Source organism: Furipterus horrens, unplaced genomic scaffold (assembly GCF_987537825.1).
Source record: "Furipterus horrens unplaced genomic scaffold, mFurHor1.1.pri manual_scaffold_7, whole genome shotgun sequence".
NCBI classification, from domain to species: Eukaryota; Metazoa; Chordata; class Mammalia; order Chiroptera; family Furipteridae; genus Furipterus; species Furipterus horrens.
The window spans coordinates 72,048,963-72,074,207 of record NW_028327177.1 but is presented as its reverse complement, the minus strand read 5'-3'; the positions used below and the strand labels follow the sequence as shown (position 1 = coordinate 72,074,207).

Sequence of the window (25,245 nt, the reverse complement as noted above, 5' to 3'; positions counted from 1 at the left end):
ATATTTTCCCATTTTCATTATCACTGTCATAGATTATAACTTTTCAGTTGATTTCCCTTTGAAGTTAATGATCAGTAATGGAAGATACTGCTTTTTGCAGCTGGATGAAGAGGCCTCGCTGTGGTGTGCCTGACCAAACAAGAGGCAGCTCCAAATTCAACATCCGTCGGAAGCGATATGCATTAACAGGCCAGAAGTGGCAGCAAAAGCACATCACATACAGGTATGAGAACCAGTGGTCAAGTCTTATTCTCCATTTGTCACAGCTACTTATTTTGACACTCTGTTTGACATCTTACGCACATTGACTATGTGATAACATATAGTAATACAATATTTCTGTAAGGAACTTAAAAACTGTGACTGAGAAAGAGAATTAATTGTCCATAGGCAGCCTTGTAGTCATTCCTGGACACAGCTGGTCTCTTTTGTAAACTAAATGTTTCAGCTTCCCCAAATGAATACCTATATTTTGAGGGATTGTTGGATGAGTATCCAAACACATGGTATTCTTTAACAAGAAGTCATAATATAAAAAATTCTGAAGTAATAATGTATGTAATTGTCATTTAAAAATGTCTTTGAATCTTTTAATTAACTTTTAGTATAAAATCAGTGTGATTGTTAATCTATGGTAAGATTATAGTTAGTGGTTAGCTTTGTAAGAGAGCGCTGAACTGTCTTCATAGCAACTGCACCATTTGCATTTTCACCAGCAATGATGAGAGTTCCTGCTGCTCCACATCATCGTCAGCACTTGGTGTTGTCAATTGTCTGAGTGTAACCATTCTAATACGTGTGTAGTAGTTTCTCACTGCTGTTTCAATTTGCATTTCCTTAACAACATATGATCTTCATATGCTAATTTGCCATCTGTACATCTTCTCTGGTGAAATGTCTGTTGGATCTTTTGACCAAAAGGCAAAATATAATATCAATTATGTTGAGTTGAGTTGATTAATGGTGGTGTTTAGTTCAACTATACTTTTATCTATTTTCTGTTTGCAGGGTCTGTCATTTATTGACAGGGGGCTGTTTGAGTCTCCAACTAAGGCAGTGTATTGGTCTATTTCTTCTTGCAATTCTGTCAGCTTTTTGCCTCATGTATTTGGTTGTTCTGTTGTTAGGCACATACATATTAAACTATGTTATGTCTTATTGCAAAATCAACACCTTTATCAAAATGTAATGCCCCTTTTTATCTCCAGTAATCTTCCTTGCTCTGAAGTCAGCTTTGTCTGAAATTTATATTGTTACAATTTTAGTTTGATTAGTGTAATACGGTATATCTTTCTTCATTCCTTAATCTTATTAGTATCTTTATATTTAAGGTGGGTTTCTTGTAGTTGGTGTTGCTCTCTTTTCATTGGTATATTTTGACCATTTACATTTAAAGTGATTATTGATATAGTTGAATTAATATCTTTCATATTTGTAACACTCTGCAGCCTATTGCTGTTTTCTGATGGATTTTTTTGTTTTCCCTCTTTTTCTGCCTTCTGTGGTTTTAAATGAGTATTTCATACATTTCTGTTTTCTATTAGCATATCAATAATATTCTTCAAAGATCTAGAGTTTGAATTACACATTTAAATTAATCAAAGTCTACTTTCAAATAACACTATATATATACTACTTCACAGGTTGCAGGTACCTTATCACATAATATCTCTAATTTCTCCTTCGTGTCCCTTATAACATTGTTTTCATTTTCTTCATTTACCTATTTGCCATATTCACCCAATATATTGTTGCTGTTATTATTTTGAACAATTATCTGTTAGAGCAATTAAAATAATAAAAAATTATTTTACTTTTTTATTTTTTCCCTAATGTTCTTTCTTTTTGTTTTTCTTTCTTTAAATAGATGTGAATTTCTGCCCTATAGAATTTTTCTTCTTTCTAAATAATGTCTTTTACAATTTCATACAAGGTAGTTCTACTGGCAATTGCCATATGCATCTTTTTTTAAATTGTATTATATTAGTGAGTATTTATAATATATTAATTAATATGCTAACACTATATTAGATTATATTAATTAGTATTGGTTTTTCCAGTCAATTTATCCTTTGGCAAAGTTTGATTTTAACTGAATGCTTCCTTGACTACTGAGGACACATACTATAAGTTATTATTTCACTTTAACAGTTATGCAGAGAAAAGAAACTTACACGTTAAGTAATAATCAGTTCTTTTACAGAAACCTTTCTCATTTTGACTCTAAACCCAATGAACTCACTGAATCTGTTGGTCCTGGTGACTTCAAAGAGAATTCCTCTGGACACAGAGCAGGCTGAGAAATAGACACTTCCCAAAGTAATGTGGACTTAAACCTGCCTGGTCTGGAAAGCTAGCATCTTGGAAATAGACAAATATTTGATATGAGGTTTCCTAGAGGGACTCTAGTCTGTGGCCATTTATAGTACTTAGGAAAAAAAACTGAAGCTCTCATCAACTGTACAAAATATGAATAAAACTAAATTAGCTCTATTAAACTTTTCAAACATTACTTTCATTTTACTTATTTTCGTCGTCGTCGGCAGCCGTCCGTCTCGAGAGACGATGGTGTAGCTTCTCAAGAGTCTATCTGCACCGCCGAGAATGGCTGTGCAGTCCGACTCGAGAGTGACATGGTATCTGTCTCCTCCCGTGTTGAATCGACATCTTGTGATGACGCTGAAGCTACAGAGCCTGGGCAGGGTAATATGGAGGGTCTGCTGTTGCCCATGCAGCAGACCCCCCCTCTCTTCGCAGCTGAAGGATCCAAGGGAAAGACGGAGTCAATACAGCTTGGCTTCAGGTGCGCCGCAGGAGTTGCTGGTGTTGACTACAACGTCAAACCGCCTTAGGGACTCCGGCTCCGGATTTTCTGTCAGGGTTTACTCCCTTAGCCTTTCCCCTGAAGAGGTATGCCGCAAGGCAGCGGAGGTTTTTTGGAGTCAGAGTTTTCCTTCTCTGATGTACCCTGACTGGAAGATCGAACCAGCGACACTTAGCTCGCAGGCCGACGCTCAATCCACTGAGCTAAACCAGCCAGGGCCATACTTATTTTATAACATTGTTTTTAGCAAATATTTATTAATGAATTTTGTGTATCATATATTAGAATTAGTAAGAATAACAGTCTTATTTTACTCTTAATATCATAGGACTTCTCTGTGTCCTTTATTATTTAGTTGTCAATAAATATACAAAGCATCTTTCAGTGGCATAAGATTTCTAAATTGATTTTTGTCTGCATTTGTTTCAGAACTCTAGGTTTGAGGTGCACTCATATGTATTGTATTTATTAACAACACCACAAATATTATGGTTCAACATATTCTTGGAGCTATTAAGTCCATAGCTTGTAAAGCAGTGAAAAGTTTTCCAATCCAAATGGTACTCCACATTTATTACTTTCTATTATATTATGTAGCTTCATTTTTTTCCCAAACCATTAGGTACATATACAAGTTTATCATACCAACAGGATTTCATTTGTTTTCTTTGTTGTACAATTATTCTTTATTTTAAAACAAAATAATTTATCCTTTATACCTCAAATTCAACAGCAATTCCCATCAATGATGCCCTCAGAACATGTTCTGTCTGACAGTAACTCTGTATTCCTATAACAACCACTCAAAGACATGTCTGTCTTCTTTTGCTTGAACTCCTGAAATATTTTTGTGCTTCCATCATAGCCCCTTATTCATTTTTCATCAGAAACAGTGATCTTTGTAAACTGGAATAATCCCAGGGTACTCCTCCACTTATAACACTCCAGTGGTGTCCTGTCACAGAATATGGCCTGTCCTTGCCAGCTGTCTCCCCTCTGGTTCCTGGGTTCTGGTTCTCATTCGCATCAGTTCTCTGAGCAGTCTGTTTTGACCTGGCCAGGTTCGCTCACATTGTTCACTGCCCCCTTTTTCCTGGGAATGCAGTGCTAGGCACACGTGGCTCCTTTGGTCATTGAAATCGCCTTTGTCATTTCTTCACTTGGCCTCCACACCCCTCATCATTGTGTAGGTTATTGTCTTTTGTGGTTATTCGTTTTTATTGTTTCTCTCTCATCACTACAATATATAAGTTCTGCAAGAACAGTCTGCTTCCTGGCTCTGTTGCACCTGGGACAGTATCCATTTTGTAGTACATTCTTTCAAATAATATGTCCTAAAAATATTTGCCTACAGATGGTGGGGGCAGGCACTTCTGAGATCCTGTGGTGTGGAAAGGAAATAAAAGACTACTAGGAAAATAAACGTAAACAAAGTTCAAAGTTACAACATTAATCCCCTTGCCTCTTCAGCCATCAACAGGAGATTCAGAGATTAACAACAAGCTAGATGAAGGTTTGTGATGCTTCAGTGTAGGAGGTTACCCTTTCTCAAATAGAGTTTAGAGCATCACACAGAATGGGGCATAAAGTTAAAATGAAAGTAAATAAGATAAAATAAAACAACAACAAAACACTGCATCACTCTATCCCTGAGTAGGCATGAATTCTTTCACTCTCTCCATTCTTTGGCTCAGGCTGATTAATAGGGTATCTTCCTCAGCACTGATTTTCTCTAACAGCCCATGCCTAACCATCAGTAGATGTTGGCAGGTTGTGTCATCACAATATGTCCCACATCCAACCAGTTCTCAATATCCCCACTGGTACTCCCTGGTCCAAAGCCTACCACCTTGCCCCTGAATTTTTGCAAGAGTCTCATGGGTCTCCTTTCTTCTACTCTTGCTCCTTGTTAATATAATATTTTCCCTTTAATGGTCCCAATCATTTATTTAGTGCATAAGTTGATGTCACTTCTCTGCTCACTATGTTTTAGGTTTTTGCCTCTCACTTGGAGCAAAACCCAGACTGCTGACAGCACCCACAGGCTCCGCCTTGTCTGCATCCTCCCCTTGCTGGCCCCTGACCCGATGCTGCCCCATTTTGCTCATGCTGCATGTCACTCTCCCAGTGTGTCCACAGCATCTCTCCTTCCTGGCATGCCCGCCCACTCCTTTTCCATGTGATTTCTTTTCTCGTTTTCTTGATAGATAAAGAATATTTACCATCAAATGGTCAGTGTGAATATGTTATAGAAACTATGTTAAAAAATAGTGATAGCTTTGTTTTAGATGTGCAGTCCAGCTTAGAATTTAAGACAATGGATCCATGAGTCAGAATGTTTGGGTTGAAAATCCAGCCATGCCACTCTGAATTTCCCCCAAATTTATCTAAATTTCAGCTTCTTTTTTTGTAAAATTGGTATAAATGCTCATTTCATTGGATAATCATGGCGGTTAAATAAGATACTGTGAAATGCTTACCTGGCTCATAGTAATAATGTTACTGAGCAAGCCGGGGCTCAGCCACCTGGCACCTTTATGTATGACCCAACAATTAGTGTTAAAGAAAAACAGGTTTTATTAACAGGGTTCCAGGGTCAGGGGGCTCAGAGCCTTCCTCTCTCCCAAAACCCAGAGCTTCCCTCGCTTCCCAAAAGACTACAAGCCAAAACCATGCCAAGAAGTTTCCCATATCCTTATCTTTCCTTAAGCCAGTCATGCAAACAGATTTCCATCCACTGGCATGTGCATTTGTGGGTTTTAGAGTCACCATCCTCTCACAGCAGCTCTCTCCTTAGGATCTGGGGTACACTGATCTCAGCCTCCATGTAGTGGTTCAGGAAAACATGTGCCATGTTACACTGATCATGGTAGAGTCCAGGAAGGCATACATCCTAAGAAAGTGACTTCTCTATATGTTCTTCAGAAAGGCAGAAGTGTGCAACAGTACAGCACTAAGCATCTCTCACAAGTGTGCGTGGCTAGGCAGGTCCCTGCAACTCCATCAGCTCTGCTACCGTCTTCTCCAGTCAGACCTCCTCTCATTGCCCACCTCATGGCTCTCACTCTGACTCTCAGACTTACCCTGATGGACCTCCTGTCTCACCCCAGATCTCATGGCTCGCTCTCCTCTCTTAGCCCACCCTAACTTAAATGCTTGGCCTGGAACTTCCTGTGTGACCTCATGTCCACCTTTTCCTATGGTGTGCTAGTACCCTCGTTTTGCTACTTCCCCTGTATCTTTTACCTTCTTTTGGCTGCCATCTTTAGTCAGGGCAAAAATTTCCCAGCGATGTGCCTCTCGTACAGGCACAATATGAGCTCCCCTCAGCTATGGCACGAGTCACTGAAAGTTCTCAGACTCGTGTATACAATTTACTCTGGGTAGCAGCCCTCTTCCCTTCAAGAAGGCATGGTTATTAACTTGCTGTTGTTAGGCAACATATCTTAAATGCAGTACTGCCATACCATCCACTCTTCCTTTCCCCCAATCAAGGAATGTGGGGGTTTCACTCTGTACCCCACTACAATAATGCTAATGTCATTATTGTTATTTTAGCATGATTCTTGTCTGACATTTGTAATTATCTGGACATAGTTACAATCAGGTTAAAAATATAATTATGTATAATTTTTCCACTTGAGACTGTATCTTAGTGATTTTTCCATGCTGCTAAATACCTTAAAAAGCAAAACTGATTTTGACTTCATATTATGACATGCAGTGGAGACACCATAATTTAACTATTATTCCATTATTATAAACAGTTAGCTCCCAATTCTATTTTATTATTGCATTGAATTAAATATTCACTTGAATATTATACCCTCCTTCATGTATTACTGTTACCAAGCAAAGGGGGTTCATTCATATGGTGCCTCGGTACAGGCCTTTATTAACAATATTCCAACCTTGGTGGGCTGTGAGCCCTTCAGCTCAGAACCCTCTTCTCCCATGAGGCCTGGCACTTCCCTTGCTCCCCAAAAGGCTATAGGCCAAAACCAAGCCTATCTGTCAGCTCTCCTTATCTGTCAGCTCTCTTCTTCAGAATCTGGAGTATGTTGTCCTCAGCCACTGTAAAATAGTCCAGGAAAGCATGTGCCATGTTACACTGGATCATGGTGAAATCCAGGAAGGCACAAGTCCTGAGAGTCTTCCCTGTATGTCCTGAGTCCCAAGAGTCCAGATATAGTCTGGGTCTGCAAGGCAGAGTCCCTGGTATCTTCGTAGTCAGCTGGAGCAGGCATGATCAAAGCAGCAGCATGCCTGCTTTTTACTAGCCTAAGTCGCATGGCCGAATCCTGACTACAAACTGTATAGCTACTGCTTCTCACATGGGTACTATAACCTGCTGCTCCATCATGCTCCTGTAAGAAACTTCTTCCATCGTGCTTCTTGTCATGGTGTACGGTGTCCTTCTTTCACCTCAGACTTCATGGAGGACAGCAGGCCCTTCTTCATTCTTTTAAACAGGATGGCCCTCTTCCTTGTGGCTGACTCCTATCCTTCTGGCTCTCTCCTTTCCTTCTGACTCTCTCTTTCAGGAAGAGCTTAGCTATCCCCCTTGTCATTGATATGCAAAGTATTTTAAACAGTGTCACCCACCTTTTTACTGGCCCTAGTGAGGCCATAGATATGCAAAGTACCCTAAAAGCAGCATTATTTCCTTTCCCTATCCCCAAAATCATGGGCTGTGGGGAATTTCGGGATGGTCTCCTTCCGCCCTGTTATAATTCCCCATTTTAGACTTTGGACTCTTTATAATCTTATGAAGGATGATGGGCAAAAGTCTCATGATCTTCTGGGGCTACTTCCTGCTGGTCATGGCCATCATCCTACCTACCCCTAGGTCCAGGGATTCCTAACAGAGTGGGGGTGTGGGGCAGAGGGTGGCCTTCCCACACAGGGAAGGACCTTGTAGGGTCCAGGTCAGTTGACTGTCCCCAGGAGTTGCATGCTTGGTTTCCAAGGGCTGGCACTGCTAGACAAGCTGGCATCCTTGCATTCTGGGTGCAACCGATTAGGCTAGTGTGTTAGAAGGCACAGTAAAATCATAGCCACTAAATGACAAAGGCAGGGACCAATTCTTCAATGTCCCATATTAGGAAAAAAAGGGCTTTTCCAGAGGAAGGTGTGCAAGGCATGTCATACCTGTCCAAAGCCCTTTTGCCCTCTACACTTAGCTTGAGCTGAGGAGAATATCTTAGGATTCCCCCCTTTTAGACATATGGACCATTTCTATCCAAGCCATTAGGGCAGAAAAGGAAACAAGTTTTAAAGTGAAGCCCACAGACTGCCCCATACTTCACCAACCCAACCACTTAGTTTAGTCAAACCATTAAGCTCAGCAGGCAGTGAGAGGCCTATATGCAACCAATCAATCAAGTAGTGAGATCATAGACTTATGCCCTATGAAAACAGAAGGAAGAACACATTTGTTAATTCACACAACCCACAAACTAGTCTCTGAGTCTGTGAGACTGTCTTTTTGGGAAGACGTCCAGTTGCAAGGCCTTTGCTGGCATGACATTTAACAATGGCAATTCGACACATTCTTCTTGCCTGTAAATTGAGCATCTCTGATGATGTCACAAACCCAGTTTCAATTTCCAAATGAAAATAAACTTTGGAGACAATTAGCTGTACTAGTCTATTGTCCATCACTGAGCATTGTGATTTTCCTCGAATCACGATCTTTCTCCCTAAGATCACCCTCATTGTCATTAAAAGGACTGCATTAAGTCCAGTTTTCATTTTTCCTGTTCATTTTCATAAATGCAACAAAAACAGCAATTGATCACATATTATCTTTAAGTCTGCTTTGGTGGAACTCACACAAGGAACCTTTAGACTGACTCTTTAGTCCGCTCTTCAAGGCACAAAAGCTGCATATCTGCCATCTGGTTTTGCCTGTAGCACCTGCTTCTCTCAAGTCCTGGAGGTTTTCCATTGTTCCTTAAGGTTCTTTTTAGCCATCTTTCAGGAAAACAACCTTCATTCCTTCCCTGGAAAGACTGCCACAAACTGCACAACCCATCAAGGTACCAGGCTTTCCTCTAGTGGGCTTTCACTAGCTTCAAAAGCTAATCCCAGTTTTTCAGGCTTTCTGGTAATAACCAGAGCCCAGTCATGCCTTCTTCAGGCATGACATTCCACTCAAAGTCTTGGTTGACAGACATTCTACTCAAAGTCTTGGTTGACAAACCACCATTAGCAACTGGTCTTATTGGTTTTATGCAAAGAAACTTTATGACATCACTCCTTCAGAATGCCAAATTCTGGAGGAATCAGGTAGGGAGAAAAATATAAAGCATGAAGGAAAATCCTTGCCCTTCAAAATTGCAACCCCATGCCTTATAATTTCTCATGTTCACTTTCCTTCATGTTTTAACTTTCCCTGGGAAAACTCAATTTTCCTTTCAGAGCATAAACAGAGCAATAATTCAAAACACAGACAGAGCTAGGCACTCTCTCACCACTACGTCCACTGACCTCCTAGAGAGATGTGTGCTCTTTCAGTCCCAGTCTCTTGGCAGAGACATTCTCACTTTCCCAGGCTGTAGTGCTCATCAGCCCTGAATGACCTGGGTCCCAAATGTCAAAGGCTTTCTCCCCAACTGGTTACAGGTGACCATTTCTAGGTTTTACTGGCTAAAAACAAATACAGAGAATTGCAGAACAGAACAGAACAAAATTCAGAACAGTAAAATTCAAAACACATTGCATTCCCATAAAATCAGAACTCAAGCAACTGAGGTTTCCTTTTCTCAAGTTTAAAAATTTTCACAACCTTTCCATATATTTACCTATACAAATTTAACCATAATCCTTATTCTTTTTCACACTAGGAAGGACCATACTCAAACTTAATATCTGGCATCTAAAGATCCCTAGATTTACAAGCACGTGAATAAAGCAACAGAAACATTGTCACCCTGTGTTGGGGTTCACTGTCCTTTTCCGGAAGAATTTAAAATCTTCTGGAGTGCAGGTCCACTTTCTCTTTTCCATGGATGTTGCTCTTCCACTAAAAGTCCCTTGATTTGCAGGGACATCCTGCAGTGTTCTGAAGCTCAGACCTTGCAAACACCCCATCATGCAATGACCTGAATGCCTGGACATACCATCTCATCCCACTTACCAAGCCATAGGCAATACAGATCCAACTCCATGGTGGTTTTGCAGTCCAGGGAACCATACATGGGCCATCTTTTCCCATAGAGCAAAGCATATGTAGGCCAAACAGTATTGCAGTAAAAATCCAGTTCCTCCTTACTCAATGGACAATGGCTATAATTGTTCCAGTCCACCAGAATTCTATTCCATTCCCCCTAGGAGCCAACACAGGATAGCCCCTGCTGGACCAAAAGTACTACAGGCCCAAAACTGTGAACAGAAAAATCCAGGCAATCTGGGAACAGACAAACAAAACTTGAATCCACAACTCCATTTCACAAACAGACTTTAGGGTTGCATCTATTGCTGACCTGTGCTGTGGACTGTGGTCCTCAAACTGTGACTTTTCAGAACTCTGATGCTCCTTATCCAGTCCTGGCCTCATGACCTTTCTGAGGAGCCCCGTGTGGGGCCCAAAGGCTAAATGGTGACCTCTGGCTAGTGGCCTCCTGAGGCTAATGTGGCCCTCATTTCCTTTTAGAGCCTGTCTCTCTTCCAGACCTGTATCCTCAGTGGCCCCCTTAAGCCCAGGCAGTTCTCATTCAGAGCCCTGTTCATGGCTTCCAGAGCAGGCCCTATTGGATGCTGGACCATGGCATATAGAGCTTGAATGGTCATCCTTGGACCCTACTTCATGGCCCTTAGAACCAAGACTGTCCATATCAGACAACCTTTCATGGCATGCAGGACCAGAGCCATCCCTATCAGAATCCAGTTGCACAGAGAACCCATCTGGTGCAGTGCCCACATAGCACATCACCTGAAGAGCGCACGTAGCCCACCACTTTGCACACTTCCAAGATGATGGCATCCTTACATGGGGCATCACACAAGACTGCAGAGTACCTTAAAAGCTGCCTTATTTCCTGCCCCCATCCCCAAAACCATGGGCTGTGGGGAATTTGGGGATGACCTCCCTCTTCCTCCATGTCACATTATCATAGTTCCTTAGTGAGAATTTATGGATTCATGACTGTAAGATTACTGGTTGGAGGGGTTTGAAATTTATTTATGCTCCTCATAGAAATTACTCATTGCTTTTCACAAAAATGCTATGAACTTATACTACCACAATATGACATATATGTATATTTCATTCATATTCTATTTAAAAAAATGTAAAAAGAATTGAGAAAATAGAAATGTCTAATTAGTGCTAAATAAATCAAGAACATTAAGACAAAGTAATTAAATAAATAATGTTTAAGTTACATCTTTAAATTTATATAATTGCTAGATATTTGTATTAAAAAGCTATTCACTCACATTGCTTATTTTAACTAAAACATATTAAATATATAATAAGAAAAAATGGAACTCAGAAACTGTAATTAGTTGACCTTTTCTTTAAAAACTCAGTAATAACTGTATGAGGAATTGGTGATCATAGATGTACAAGACATTAGAAGTGACGTGTGGGCACACAATGCTGTGTCCCTAAAAGTAACTACAGCCAGAAAGAAATTGAGTTTTTTATTTATTTCAGCTCTAAACTGGTGCACCTTCCTGATCATTAGGCAAAGTGGTCTTACTGTGGTTGTTCAGGAGGCAAAGTGCCTACTGGGTCCAATGACCTATTGCTCCCTGTTGTTCAGGGACCTTCTCACTTATATCCTTGACAGAAGAGTACTGTACTGCTGAGAATTAAGTGAACCCAGCATAGGGAAATTTAGCTATAAGAATTTAATTTGTTTCTTTAGTATTTAATATTTTATTCACTGAACAGATCAAAATCTTTAATGAGTCAGACTGTGTAATGAAGCCATGCTGATTATTCTTTTCTCTAAATTTCAGTATAAAGAATGTAACTCCAAAAGTAGGGGAACCTGAAACCCGTAAAGCGATTCGTCGTGCCTTTGATGTGTGGCAGAATGTGACTCCTCTGACATTTGAAGAAGTACCCTACAGTGATTTAGAAAATGGCAAACGAGACGTGGATATAACCATCATTTTTGCTTCTGGTTTCCATGGAGACAGCTCTCCCTTTGATGGAGAGGGAGGGTTTTTGGCACATGCCTATTTCCCAGGACCGGGAATTGGGGGAGACACTCATTTTGACTCCGATGAGCCATGGACACTGGGAAATCCAAATCACGATGGTAAGTGCATCATTCTCATAGTAAATAGTTCTCTTTTTATTTTATTTTTGGAATGCTCAATTAATGTACAAACTTAAGATGTTGATTCTCAATTTGTTTTTAAATTATAAAACAATATATGAGGCTTTTAATAACCTTTTCGAATAAGAATTTGTATGGGTTAGTAGATAATGGTGGTTTTTCATGTGGTCCTTTGATTAAAGATAAACAGTTTTGTCTTTTGTACAATGTCACTTAAAAGATATTTTTTATCCTCACCTGAGGACATTTTTTCATTGCTTTTTGGGATAGTGGAAGGGAGAGAAGGGTGAGAGAGAAACATCAATGCGAGAGAGAAGCATCAATTGGTTGCCTCTCATACACACTAACCAAAGATTGAACCTACAACCCAGGCATGTCTCCTGACCTGGAAACAAACCTGTAACCCTTCAGCTATGGGACAATGCTCCAACCAACTGAGCCACATAGGCCAGGGCACATTTAAGAGATTAAATAGAATTTAAGTAATGGCTCACCATGCATTAAGCAAATACTCTTTTGTTTTGTTTTTTAACACTTTATTCGAGTGTTTCCACATGAAACTTAACGCTGATTGACATTTGTGATCTGGCTTCTACTGTATCTTTTTGGTTTCTTTTTTTTTTTTCCCCTATCATCACCTTTCCACTTTGTAAAATTTTGACCCCTTTCTTTTGTCTCATCCATTTTTTTGGTCTCCTAATCTGATACAACTACAAAATTTATTATTTTGTATTATATTCTTATTTATTTTTACCAAACCATTTTCTTGCTAATCTCTGTCAATACATCTATCAGTTTTCTAATTTTATAATTATTTTCACAAGCAAATATAACGTAAAAAAAAAACTAATTAAAAGAATAGTTACTTGAAATAAGAAGCATGTGTTTCTTCCTGAACAACCCATACTTCAATTTATGATTAAAAAAACACTCACAAAATTATAGGATCCTGGAATTATAGGTTTCAACCCAGCCATCTCCCCAGTTCTTGCAGTCAAGACAAATATTTTTCTTTCTCACCATGTAGTAGAATGTTGTGCATTGTTTAAATGACAACTAATCAGCTAATAACACTCTTAATTTCTCCTTGCTGAGTTCAGCCCAGCCATCGTATTAAGCTTTGTTAGTTTATTAGATAGATTAGTTAGCTGGATTAGTGTTAATAGCCATGCTTTCTTAGAACATGCAGTATTCAAACACTGCATAGAATGAATTAGGTTGAATTAAACTTAAAATAACGTCAAATTTTAAAGAAAGAAAATGTAACTTTATATTTTACAAAAAATAAATAGTATTAAACAAAATAATGTTTTGAATTGTCAATAACTGTATTAGCTATAATATTATGGTTTTATTTTTAAGAACTGGTTTCGAGACTAATGAAAAATATATTGAGAGATTTCACTGCAGTGGAATGAAAAACAAAAACTTCGGAGTCAGACAGCCCTACATTTGATCCATGGCAAACTGACCACTGGCTTCCTCTGTTTTTTATGTTTCAGGGCTGTAAGTAGAAGCCTTTCCTATCCAGGTCTGTGTAATCTGCTCTACCTAAACAGTTAATACTAAAATGTCTACAACAAGGGAGCTGGTCCATACTCATTTGATGCAGAAATTATTTAATATAAAATAGGTTTACTTAATTTTTATCAAAACTCCACAGACGTTTAATGAAGTGGTTCAGATGTCTTCAATTGTTAAATTTATTTCAAAAAATGGAAGGAATGTTTGCATTCTAAATGACTGAGAAAAAAAGCACTTACATTAGAATTTTGCTGAGATAGTCAAAATTGCATTACCTCCAAGGGAAGGCCTTTCTTTTAAAATTCTGAACAGAAAAAACTGTGTTTCCTTCTAATAATGGATCTAAATGTTACAGCTATTTTATATCTGTAGCTTTGAAGTTGTGTTAATTTGGCTTTGTGGCCCCATAAATTTAAAATTATTTTAAAAATCATCTATGAAGGAGATGGTGCCTATCAAAGGCCTATATTTTCTCTTAAAATATTGAAATCCTCTAGAAAGCTGCAGAAATCCTTCAGATGTATCCTTTATCAATGGTTTTCTTAGACATTAGCCAATATTTTTTAAAATAAGAAATTTTAAGGAAAAAAGCTATAAGGGCATTTGAGATGACATAGGAAATGAGAATATTTACACTGATTTGGATGGGATCAGTGTTATGAGTGCATATGTGTTTTGTATGATGGAGGAAGATTTTCAAGGAATATACATGTGGAAAGAATTCTGAAATGAAATGCATGACTGATTGGCTCAGATTATATATAACACATTTGATTATCTCTTATACTATACAAGTATAAAAATTTTTGTAAATAGGCCTATTATTAAAAACCTAAACAAAACAAATTATTTAATATTTAGTGTTTTGTTTGGAGGAAATATTTTTTTTTTTGGCTAAATATTTATGTTGTTTTTCCTTTTGAGTAAGCTTAATGGAAATAACTGCAAAATAATAGTGTTTTACATTGGTAAGGGACTGGGGAGGAGTTAACCGACTGTTCAAGATGTCGTCGTCATCGTCGTCGGCAGCCGTCCGTCTCGAGAGACGATGGTGTAGCTTCTTAAGAGTCTATCTGCACCGCCGAGAATGGTTGTGCAGTCCGACTCGGGAGTGACACGGTATCTGTCTCCTCCCGTGTTGAATCGACCTCTTACGATGACGCTGGAGTGTCCTCTCCAGTGAAGCTGAAGCTACAGAGCCTGGGCAGGGTGATATGGAGGGTCTGCTGTTGCCCATGCAGCAGACCCCCCCTCTCTTCGCAGCTGAAGGGTCCAAGGGAAAGACGGAGTCAATACAGCTTGGCTTCAGGTGCGCCGCAGGAGTTGCCGGTGTTGACTACAACGTCAAACCGCCTTAGGGACTCCGGCTCCGGATTTTCTGTCGGGGTTTACTCCCTTAGCCTTTCCCCTGAAGAGGTATGCCGCAAGGCAGCGGAGGTTTTTTGGAGTCAGAGTTTTCCTTCTCTGATGTGCCCTGACTGGAAGATCGAACCAGCGACACTAGATGTCAATTATATGTCAAGAGAAAGCAATGACACCATAAATGTGTCATCTGTCAGCTTATGTTTGCCTTTCTGTCTATGTGTTACCACGAAATGAACACTGAAACCAGCCAATCATGTCCCTATGGTCAAATTCTGAAGTTCAGCTACTTGGGAAATGCTCTAACTTAGGGAATTTTCAGTTCATTCACAACCTTGTCTGTGAGTTTCAGACAAGGAGCCTCAAGATATCATTACCCCTGACTTTTCTTCCAAATTCTAAGTCCATATTTCTGTTTGCAAGGCCCTTTTCGGCTTAAAAACAAACAAACAAAAAAAAGCAAAACAAAACAAAACCTTTGATGGACTGACCCTGTCTCCAAAGTCAAGTCTATGTCTATGCCTGTCTGTGCCAGGCACTGCTCTAGGTACTGCGGGTATCATGGTGCATAAAACACAGTCTCATGGAACTCTGCCCCATCTGTGTCTTATCAACACAGTATCTAACAGGGACCTCTTGGATGATTATTAAAACATGATACACTTCTACTTCACTGCTTATTTATCCAGCTAGTATTACCTTCTTGTGGGCTTCCATGATCACCGTAAGTCTTTACTATTACAATGTACTATTTGAAATACTGGGATTTTATTGTTTATTCTCTCTGTAATTGATTATAGAATTCCAACAGAAACTGAGACCTGGCTATCTAAACTATTCTGCCACATACATATAGCCAGAACTACAAACACACCATTTTGATACTTCTAATAAATGGAATTAACTCTAACTAGAAATGAAGATTTGCTAATAGTAACTATAGGGTATTACCGTTTAATTACAAAGCCTTTCTTAATTAATGTTCCTAAATATAAAATTCTAAAAGTCCTTCAGTGAATCTAACTCTAAAATGTTTTGTTCTGATATTCACTTTTTTAATGAAAAATAGAGACATTTATTGAAGATATAAGAAACATTGTACACAGGACAATGACGCCTCAGTCCCCTTCAAAGTAGGCACCTTGGGACCTCACACAGTTCTCCCAGTCGCCATCAGCTGCCCCATCATATTTTCCTGAATCTCACTGATGGTCTTAAATCTCTTCCTTTTCAAAGATGATTTTAGTTTTGGGAAAAGTCAGAAGTTGCAGGGTGCTGAATCTGGGCTGTAAGGGGGCTGAGTCACCTGGGTATATTCTTAAAAGTAGAAAAAACCTCTAAATTAACCGTAAGATTATCAAAATTAGTTTATAATCCAGATTAATGAAAGGAGCTTCTATAATTTGTAATGTTTTAAAACACTAAACAGAAGCTGAACAATTCTAATAATTACTGTATGTGTGAAACTGTGCTGTCTAGTTCACTAATGGACTTTCTCTTCTAATAATCTTTTAAATCAAATACTCTTGGTATAGAATGTTTCAATCTAACCTATTCCTAAGCAAAATGTTTCAGTGTTATCCTAAGAGGCTACATTTAACTATTTGGTTCTTTTATTCTTCCTGAATATACCCCCAAATACTCTAGCCCACGATTCATAAATATCCTCATTTTCACATCTGTTCCTCTCTCCTTCATTCCTGATACCCACTTTTCTGTCCTTGCAAAGACAAGAGCCTAGGATAGCAACTAATTCTCACAGTGGGTCCGTCAGCACAGAAATTGCTATCCTCTGATTTCCCCAATGACTTCGGAGTATCTTTAACTATGCCAGAGAGAGCCAAGGCCTGCTGCTGAGTGGTGGCAGCAACAGACAGGATGTGACTGACGATGAATTTCTGGCTTTTTTTCCAAGTAAGAGAAGTGTCTAGGGTGTCAGGGTTCTGTGAAGCGAGACTCTCCTCCATCCCTCTTGGTTGCAGAAACTCTCTGGATTCTTGAGCAATCTCTAATGACCTAGGCCAAGTAGAAGCCAGGCCACAGAACTAAATTCAAGTTCCTGAAAATGCCTTTCCTATAAAAGGGACTTAACTTTAAACTTTTGCTTTAAAAAATGTAAGATAATTCTGTGACCTAGTTTATTGTAATCTAGGTGCACATATATTACTAATCAAATAACGTTCTCCAAGATTAAAAAGAGGCATTTTGCAAATCATCTCACATTACACAGCCATAAGAAAGGCATAATACTGCCTCTTCATACCAACCAGATCACAAAGGAGATGTCCTGAAAGCAATTTGAATGATTACAGGTGTTTAAGTAGCATTTATCATTTTATATTCATGAAAATGCCCTCAAAGTATGTTTATGATCCAAAAAGACTGCAAAGGATAGAATTTTATATTTAAAGTCCCTCTAGCAAATGTTGACAAATAAAGAAATTCTCTCCTCAATAATTAGCTCATCAGTGTGGAGAAGTTGTCTGATCTACTCCCCTGTGCAATGAAAAAGCAGATCCCCCAAGGTCCACTTCAAACACTTCCATTTTAGGAGATTATTTCACTGAAGAGTCACTATAGGAAAGTGCATTCTCAGACTAACCCCAAATCTGCCCTCTAACTCAGTGATTCTCAGCTGGGATAACTTTGCCTCCAGAGGGCATTGGTCAATGTCTCCTGACATTCTTGGTTGCCACAACCAGGGTCAGGGTGCTTCTGGTATATAGTACATAGAAGCAGGGGTACTGTTGAACATCCTACAATACATAAGACAGCCCCTGCCCTGCAACAAAGAATTATGTGACCCCAAATTTCAATAGTGCTGAGAATAAGCCTAGGATCCTTGTTGATCCAAGGAAGGTTCTTTGAATAATCATGAACCAACTCTTTTTTTCTCACAAGTAACACATTAAAAAAATACTTGAAACTCTGAATGAGTCAGCTGTTGTCACAAAAATGCTACATAATAAACCATGCCAAAACTCAGTGGCTGTGGTTGCAATCGGGAGCAGGAGTCTACGGTAGTGCTCGCAGGAATCTCGGGTATATATAAATTCCTAATGGTGGACCCACCTTCTGGCAGCAGGCAGTGAATGTGGGCTCTCAGAGCTTCATCATTTTGTATTAATGCTTCATTGATATCTTGAAATTAATGAGGAATATCCCACGTTTACCTCAGGTCTGGAACAGCTTCAGCACCAGCAGATTTAACTTCTCTTTAAATGTTTGTTCCAAATTAGCTCCCAAACCATCTACTCCTGCTGAACTTAGGAAGATGTAATATGTATGTTACAAGTATGTTCAAGATGTAATACCATAAAAATTGACTGCTTAATTGAAATTCCAGCCTTTAGCAACAGCAGGGCAGGGAGGGTAGTGTCCTGAGGAGTATTGATCATTTTATCAAGAGAAAAACCTCTGGCTTTGCTTGGGTGCCTGTGAATGTGGGAAGAATTCATGTGTCTGTTCACCCCGTAATCTAACTGTAAATTGTCTTTATATATATCACAAATACACAAGGCACAATTCTGACATCTTCATTGATAAACTTTTTTTCATCTACTCCTTGAATGCCCCCTGGTTTACTTACCTGAAACATTTTATTTCTCTCCTATTCATTGACTTAAGCACCTAGGAAACAGAGGAGCCCGATAATTTAGCAAAAATGCAAATGAAAGAGCCTCTTGATAAGTACCCAGCTAATTTTCCACAGCATATCACTCAGCTAATGAAGGCAATTTGAATTCCATATACCTCAAATGAGATAAACAGTGTCTTAGGCTGCCAATAACCCTTAATTCATTATTATAAACCTTATCATCAATTTGCTCATAGTCATGATACCTTTTGAAAACTCAGCCGAAAGCCCATTAAGTAAATTACACAATAGTTTTATTAAAATAAATAAACACATGCACATATATACTCCTACTAAAAATGCCTTTTTTTAAAGAGGGTTTCTTTTTTTTTTATGGAATGGATAAGCACAATGTGCATAGTAATTTTCGATAGAAAATGTTACTGTGATATGGTTTTTGAAAAGTGTACGTTGCCTGAATGTGAGTTGGAAAATTTAATTCTAGCAAAATGTTAAGATTAATTCTGAGTGTCATTAGCATATTGTTTCATTGGCAACAGTATAAAGTTTAAATGGCACTATCAATGTAAACACAAACTTGTCACAAAGACTCTAATTAGATAAGTATCTGTTACAGTTCTAGGATTTCAAATGGATAATATCTAAGCAAAAAGATTACCTATGAAAATGATCTATAAAATATAAAATATCTAGAGGCATATCTGACTTTACCATATTGAGCAAAAGAAGAATGCATTGCTTTGGCTGTATTTTATTTTTAGAAACGTCATTCGCTGCCTAAAGTAAGACAATGATTGACATTGTGATGGCAGGCTGTCTGTAAACCAGGGGGCGGAAATGATTATCTAAATTTCATCTGAGACATCAAAACCCTTAAATCTGTTACCTCAGTGTAATGGTTAAGTTTATATGTCAGCTTGACTGGGCTAAACATCTCTGGGTGTATCTGTGAGAGTGTCTCTGGGAAAGATTCGCATTTTAATCACTAGACTGAGTAAAGAAGATTGACCTTTGCCAATGAGCCAAACTGCTGGGGGTCCAGATAGAACACAAGAGAAAGGACAGGAGCATCATCTCTGTCCTTGTCCTGAGACATTCATCTTTGTCTGCACTCACACCAGCTGTCCCCCAGCTCCCAGGCCTTCAGGCTAGGACTGAATGACACACCTGGCTCTCCTGTCTCTCCACCTTGCAAACAGCAGATTGGGGGACTCTCAGCCACCATAACTGTGAGCTAATTCCTAGATTAAATCTGCTCTTATATATTAATCTGTATGTCCTATCAGTTGTGTTTCTCTGAAGAATTCTGACTAGTGCACTTATTAAACATGAATGGTCAAATTCTACATCTGAACCCACTTATTCTTTGAATGAACTTAGTTTAAGTTGAATATCCTCATGATGTGATACTTGAGACAATGAACGTGATTTATGCAGATTAGAGGGTCACTTTTCTGTAAGAGAGTTGTAGTCTGTTCACTGGTGCAGAAAACACCTGCCTGCAGGCGACCAGTCAGCCGTAGCTGTGCGACTGCCACCTCAGAACCTTTGCTGCTTACTTGGCAGCTGCGACTGCTACATACTGTTTCTCAGATGCCTGCAGGGTTTGCACTTACCAAGAGGACAGTTACCAAGAGGTGTAGGCATGCGACTGTCTGTGGAAATATTGTCTAGATCAATCTGTCCTGTGCTTGTTGAAGTTGAGGAAAGGACTTGGATGATTGGGCAGTCAAGGCCCTTAACCCATCCTGAAAACCAGAGTGCTTACTGAGATTTAAGTTCTGTAAATACTTTCTATTGGATAGTTCTTACCTTACCATGTTTTACCAAAACCTGGGAGTTCTCTCTCAAAGTAATTTGGCTTTCAAAATGACAGAGGTTTCTTATTGGTTTGTTTTTTTAAACATAACTTTCTTTCTTCCTGGAATAAACTTCATTTCACCAATTTTACTTAATTAAGTAAATAAGACTGAAGTTTGATAGTTCTGACTTTTCCAAAATCTCTCAATTACATAATTTTTGTGAGTACTCTGCAGTTTCTGCTTGGGTGTTTATCTTTAGATTCCTGTATGCAGTTACAGAATAGCAGATGAGTTGGTGTCCTCACACTCGTGGTATTATTTCCTTATATCAGCTTTAACGAGGTTTCTGGATGGATCATGAACATTGAGATACATATAATGTAGAACTTTTAATAAATGAAACAGATAAAGCCGGTAATTTCAATGGTTTAACACAATAGAATTTCATTTCTTGCCTGTGTGGTGTGCAGGAGTACTGTCCACTCACTCACTTAGAGATCCAGAGTAGTGGAAGTTCAGTCACCATTGTCAACATGATTTCTAAGGTCACCACAGCTGTCACCATTCAGATAGCAGCTGAGAGGTGAGATGGGTTTGCTGGTGGAAGGTGTTTTGTGCCAGACGTGCAAGTGGTATTAATATTCCTGCATAAATTCCTCAAACTTGAGTTCAGTCCAGTGACCACACCCATGCACTGGGAAGCAAAATAATGCTCGTCTGGTATTCAGTACACTTGGAATCATAATTTGCCTTAATACATATTTTGACCTATTCTCCTAGTATAATCTGTGTAGGAATTTTCTTTCTAAACCATCTTTGTCTAGGTTATCATTAAATCTGGATGGCCATCAACAAGGCAAAATGAAGTGGAATTTTCAAATTCATCCAGTAGTTTATCAATGCAGGAAATTAACAGTGTGGTAATAAGAAGGGGGAGAGGGGTATAATGGGACTATATGGTAATGGAAAAAAATATAATAAAAATTAAATTTTAAAAAGAAAACTAATGTCTTTTAAGTTTTTGAAAAATCCAGTTGGTTGGAATTAAGATTTGATAGTTTTTTTATTGCCTACATTTTCAAGAGTAATGAATTTTTATCTTAGCTTTGTGCATTTTTTTTAAGAATTACAACCATACCATTACCAAACCTGGCATACTACCATTTTAGTTATTTTCTTACAATTTAAACACAATAAAACTATTTACTATTTCTTCTTGAATTTAATTGGTAACTGTCTACTTCATTTGAAATTTTATTTTTAATGTTGCTACAACTTTCCTCCTCTCCATCCATTGACATATGTCAGAGAGGGAGCAGAAACAGTTATTGTTGCAATCCACCATGGAGCCTATAGTCTGTCAGTAGTTAATGTCTCAGAGAATAAGACCGTGGGCTTTGGGGATGATCCCACCTTTATTAGGCAAGGTTGTATTAGACTCTTGTGTGCTGACAGTAGAATTGGATCTGGGATCATGGACTGTCAGCCTGCTCTCCACTTTCAATTGAAAGATTATTCAGTATGCAATAGAAAAGTAGAGGAGTCAAGAGATAATTTAAAATCTATCTCTGCTGATTATCATTGTCTCATTCAAGATCATGTAAAGAAAACTGTAAATTATAAATAGTATAAGGGACCCGCTTTAATTGAGCATTTAGTATGTCCCTGATGCTATGTAAATTCATTTCACGTACCTAACTCATTTATTTTTCACAACAAACTTATAAAGTAGAAATTGCAGTTACTTCCATTTTGCAAGAAAATTGAGACACAAAATGTTTGGTGACTTGCCCAAGTTTGCCTAGTTAACAACAACAAAATGATACCATTAAAAGGATCTTAAAGAATCATGGAAATGGAACATTATTTGAAGACTCAAAAGAACAGTGTATCACTGAAAGTATTTTGTCAAGTAAACCGAAAGATATATATAAAACAACTGAGATTACCCATAAAGGTTCTCTATGGATCAGGAAAGAAAACCTGTTATTACTATAAAAAAGGTATCTGTCAAGTGGAAGAAAATCTGGGTAAGGATTCTTAGGAAAGTGTGAAAAGATGAAATGGTGTGAGTTCAAGGATATGTATAGAAGACCTGGGAATAGCCTCAGCTTATGAATTATTGGTTCTCCAAAGGAGAGAAGAGTCAAAAAATTAAAGCAACAGAAATAAGTAAACACATAATAATAGCAAAAATGCTTTGTTCTAAATTAGGACAATAGTAGGCAGTTCAAAAGGAGTCATTGCATTCATTGTAAAATAAATAAAATCAAATTAGTAAATAAACATAATCACATTCTGGTTGTAATGTGCCCCTTGAGTTGGCTATGACTCCTGGGGACTCTGTGAATAAGAAAGATAAAGACTGAGAAAAGGAGATTTATCAAAACAGCTGGAAAAGACTCTTCACTTACAACTACATAGGAAACTTTATTAAACCACACGGAAATCAGAAGACAGTGTGATATTTTAAAATGCTAAGAGAAAATAACTAGAATTACCCAGCAAAACTGTCATTCAAGGATTAGGATAAAATGGAAAAAATATAAATAAAAATTAAGAAAATAGGCCATCTCTTTAGCAAATATAAAATGTTTTCTAAGACTTAGTACAGGTTGAAAAGAAAGAGTACCAAAAGAAGAATCTTAGATGAAAGGAAGAATTTTGATTAAAGATATTAATAAATATTTCATGTATAAAATAATGTATAATCTGTGCAATTAAAAAGAGATAGAAGCTTATTGAACAATAATAGCATGTAAACCAAGGAAGGAGCAAACAGAATTAAATTATTCTAAGATTTTTATATTATTTAAGAGTAAGTTTCAATAATAAATCTTACTTTTTTAAAAGTGGACATAGTCAATCTTTAAGAATAACCAATTAGCCCTAGCTGGTGTGGCTCAGTGGATTGAGCACCAGCCTGTGAACCAAACGCTTGCTGATTTGGTTCCCAGTCAGAGCACATGCCCAGGTTGTGGGCCAGATCCCCAGTTAGGGGTCTGTGAGAGGCAACCATACACTGATGTTTCGATCCCTCTTTTTCTCCCTCTGTTCCCCTCTCTAAAAATAAATAAATAAATAAAATCTTAAAAAAACAACAACAGAGTAACAAATAAGTTTTGAGGAGAGTATAAATTCAAAGTAGTGGAGGAGAAAATAACAGAAGAAATCAAAAATAAATTTAAGATGTTAAGAAAAGAAAAATAATGGTATAAAACAGCAAATCCAGAAATCAGAATAAAATAATTTTAAAATTCCAAACAGATTAGTAACCTCAATGAATGTAAAATAGATTGAACCTTCCAGTTCCAAAGCAAAGTTATTTTTTCTTTTTAAGATTCTATTTATTTTGAGGAAGAGGGGAAGGGAGGGAGAAAAAGAGGGAGAGAAACATTGAATCACAATCAGTTGCCTCTCACACCCCCCAATTGGGGACCTGGCCTGTAGCACAGTCATGTGCTGTGACTGGGAATCAGATCAGGGACCGTTTGGTTCACAAGCTGGTGCTCAGTCCACTGAGCCACACCAGCCAGGGTCCAAAGCAAAGTTTTTAAGTAAATAAAAACAAAACCCCATGGACTACCACCTATAATACACATCCAAATTGTTATAGCAAGCATCAGTGACAATGTATGTAAGAAAGAACACTTACATCTAGTTAATGCAAGTGAAAGTTCCTCGGACCATTGGGAAATAGTTTGGGAAAAACCTAGTAAAATTGGACATTTAAGTTTGCTATAGTTCAAAAATTTTATGTCTAGATTCGTTTGTTGTCTGAACCATCTTGCTCTTGTTCATCAGTAAGTAGAGTTTTCACACCAGCATTGTTCACAACAGCAAAGAAGGTAGAATCATCTACTTGTCTGCTATTGTTTATTAGGAACCAAATGGAATAGTAAATGGCAGGAAAATATTGTTACACTGTATAGACTGTTAGAGAAAATGAGTGAATAAGGAAAATAGCAGAAGACTAGATACAACATGATGTTATTTTTTCTGAGATTCAAAAACAAATGACATTAAAAGATACAGGCTTTTTATTTTTTTATTTTTTTATTTTTTGGTTATTCAATTACAGTTGTCCCATTTTTCCCCCATTGCTCCCCCCTCCCAGCCCATCCCTTCTCCCACAATTATATTTCTCCCCGTTGTCCATGTCCATGAGTCATTCATATACGTTCCTTGACTAGACCCTTCCCTTACTTATCCCCCTTCTCTCCCTCCCCCCTCCCCCCTACTGACTACTATTCTAGTCTTTGCCTATTTAGTTCGTTTGTTTGTGTTGCTCTTTAGTTTCCTGTATTGGGTGATATCATATGGTATTTTGCTTTCTTTGCCTGGCTTATTTCACTAAGCATAATTCTCTCTATTTCCATCCATGTAGTCGCAAATGGCAGAAGTTCCTTCTTTCTCTCTGCTGCATAGTATTCCATTGTGTAAATGTACCACAGTTTTTTAATCAGTTGCCTCTCACACCCCCCAACTGGGGACCTGGCCTGTAGCCAGATGTTTCTCCACATCTCTCTGATGGCCAATGATGTTGAGCATTTTTTCATGTGCCTATGGACCTTCTGTATGTCCTCTTCGGAGAAGTGTTTGTTCAGGTCCTTTGCCCATTTTTTAATTGGGTTGTTTGTTTTCTCGATGTTGAGTTGTATAAGCTCTTTATATATTTTGGAGATCAGTCCCCTGTCTGTGATATCATTGGCAAATATGTTTTCCCATATCGTTGGTTTCCTTTTCATCTTGCTGGTGTTTTCTTTTGATGAGCAGAAACCTTTTAGTTTGATGTAGTCCCATTTGTTTATTTTTTCCTTTATTTCTCTTGCCTTAGGA

General features: G+C 38.2%; 1 protein-coding gene across 1 annotated transcript in view; it reads left to right on the top strand.

Moving 5' to 3' along the window:
- The window catches only part of MMP16 (matrix metallopeptidase 16), a 311,468-nt gene that overhangs the window by 174,753 nt on the left and 111,470 nt on the right, over positions 1–25,245 (top strand). The window contains exons 3-4 of the mRNA XM_090282917.1: positions 101–223; positions 11,795–12,099. Of these exons, the coding sequence (XP_090139043.1) occupies positions 101–223; positions 11,795–12,099 (428 nt within the window). The remainder of the gene's footprint in view (positions 1–100; positions 224–11,794; positions 12,100–25,245) is intronic.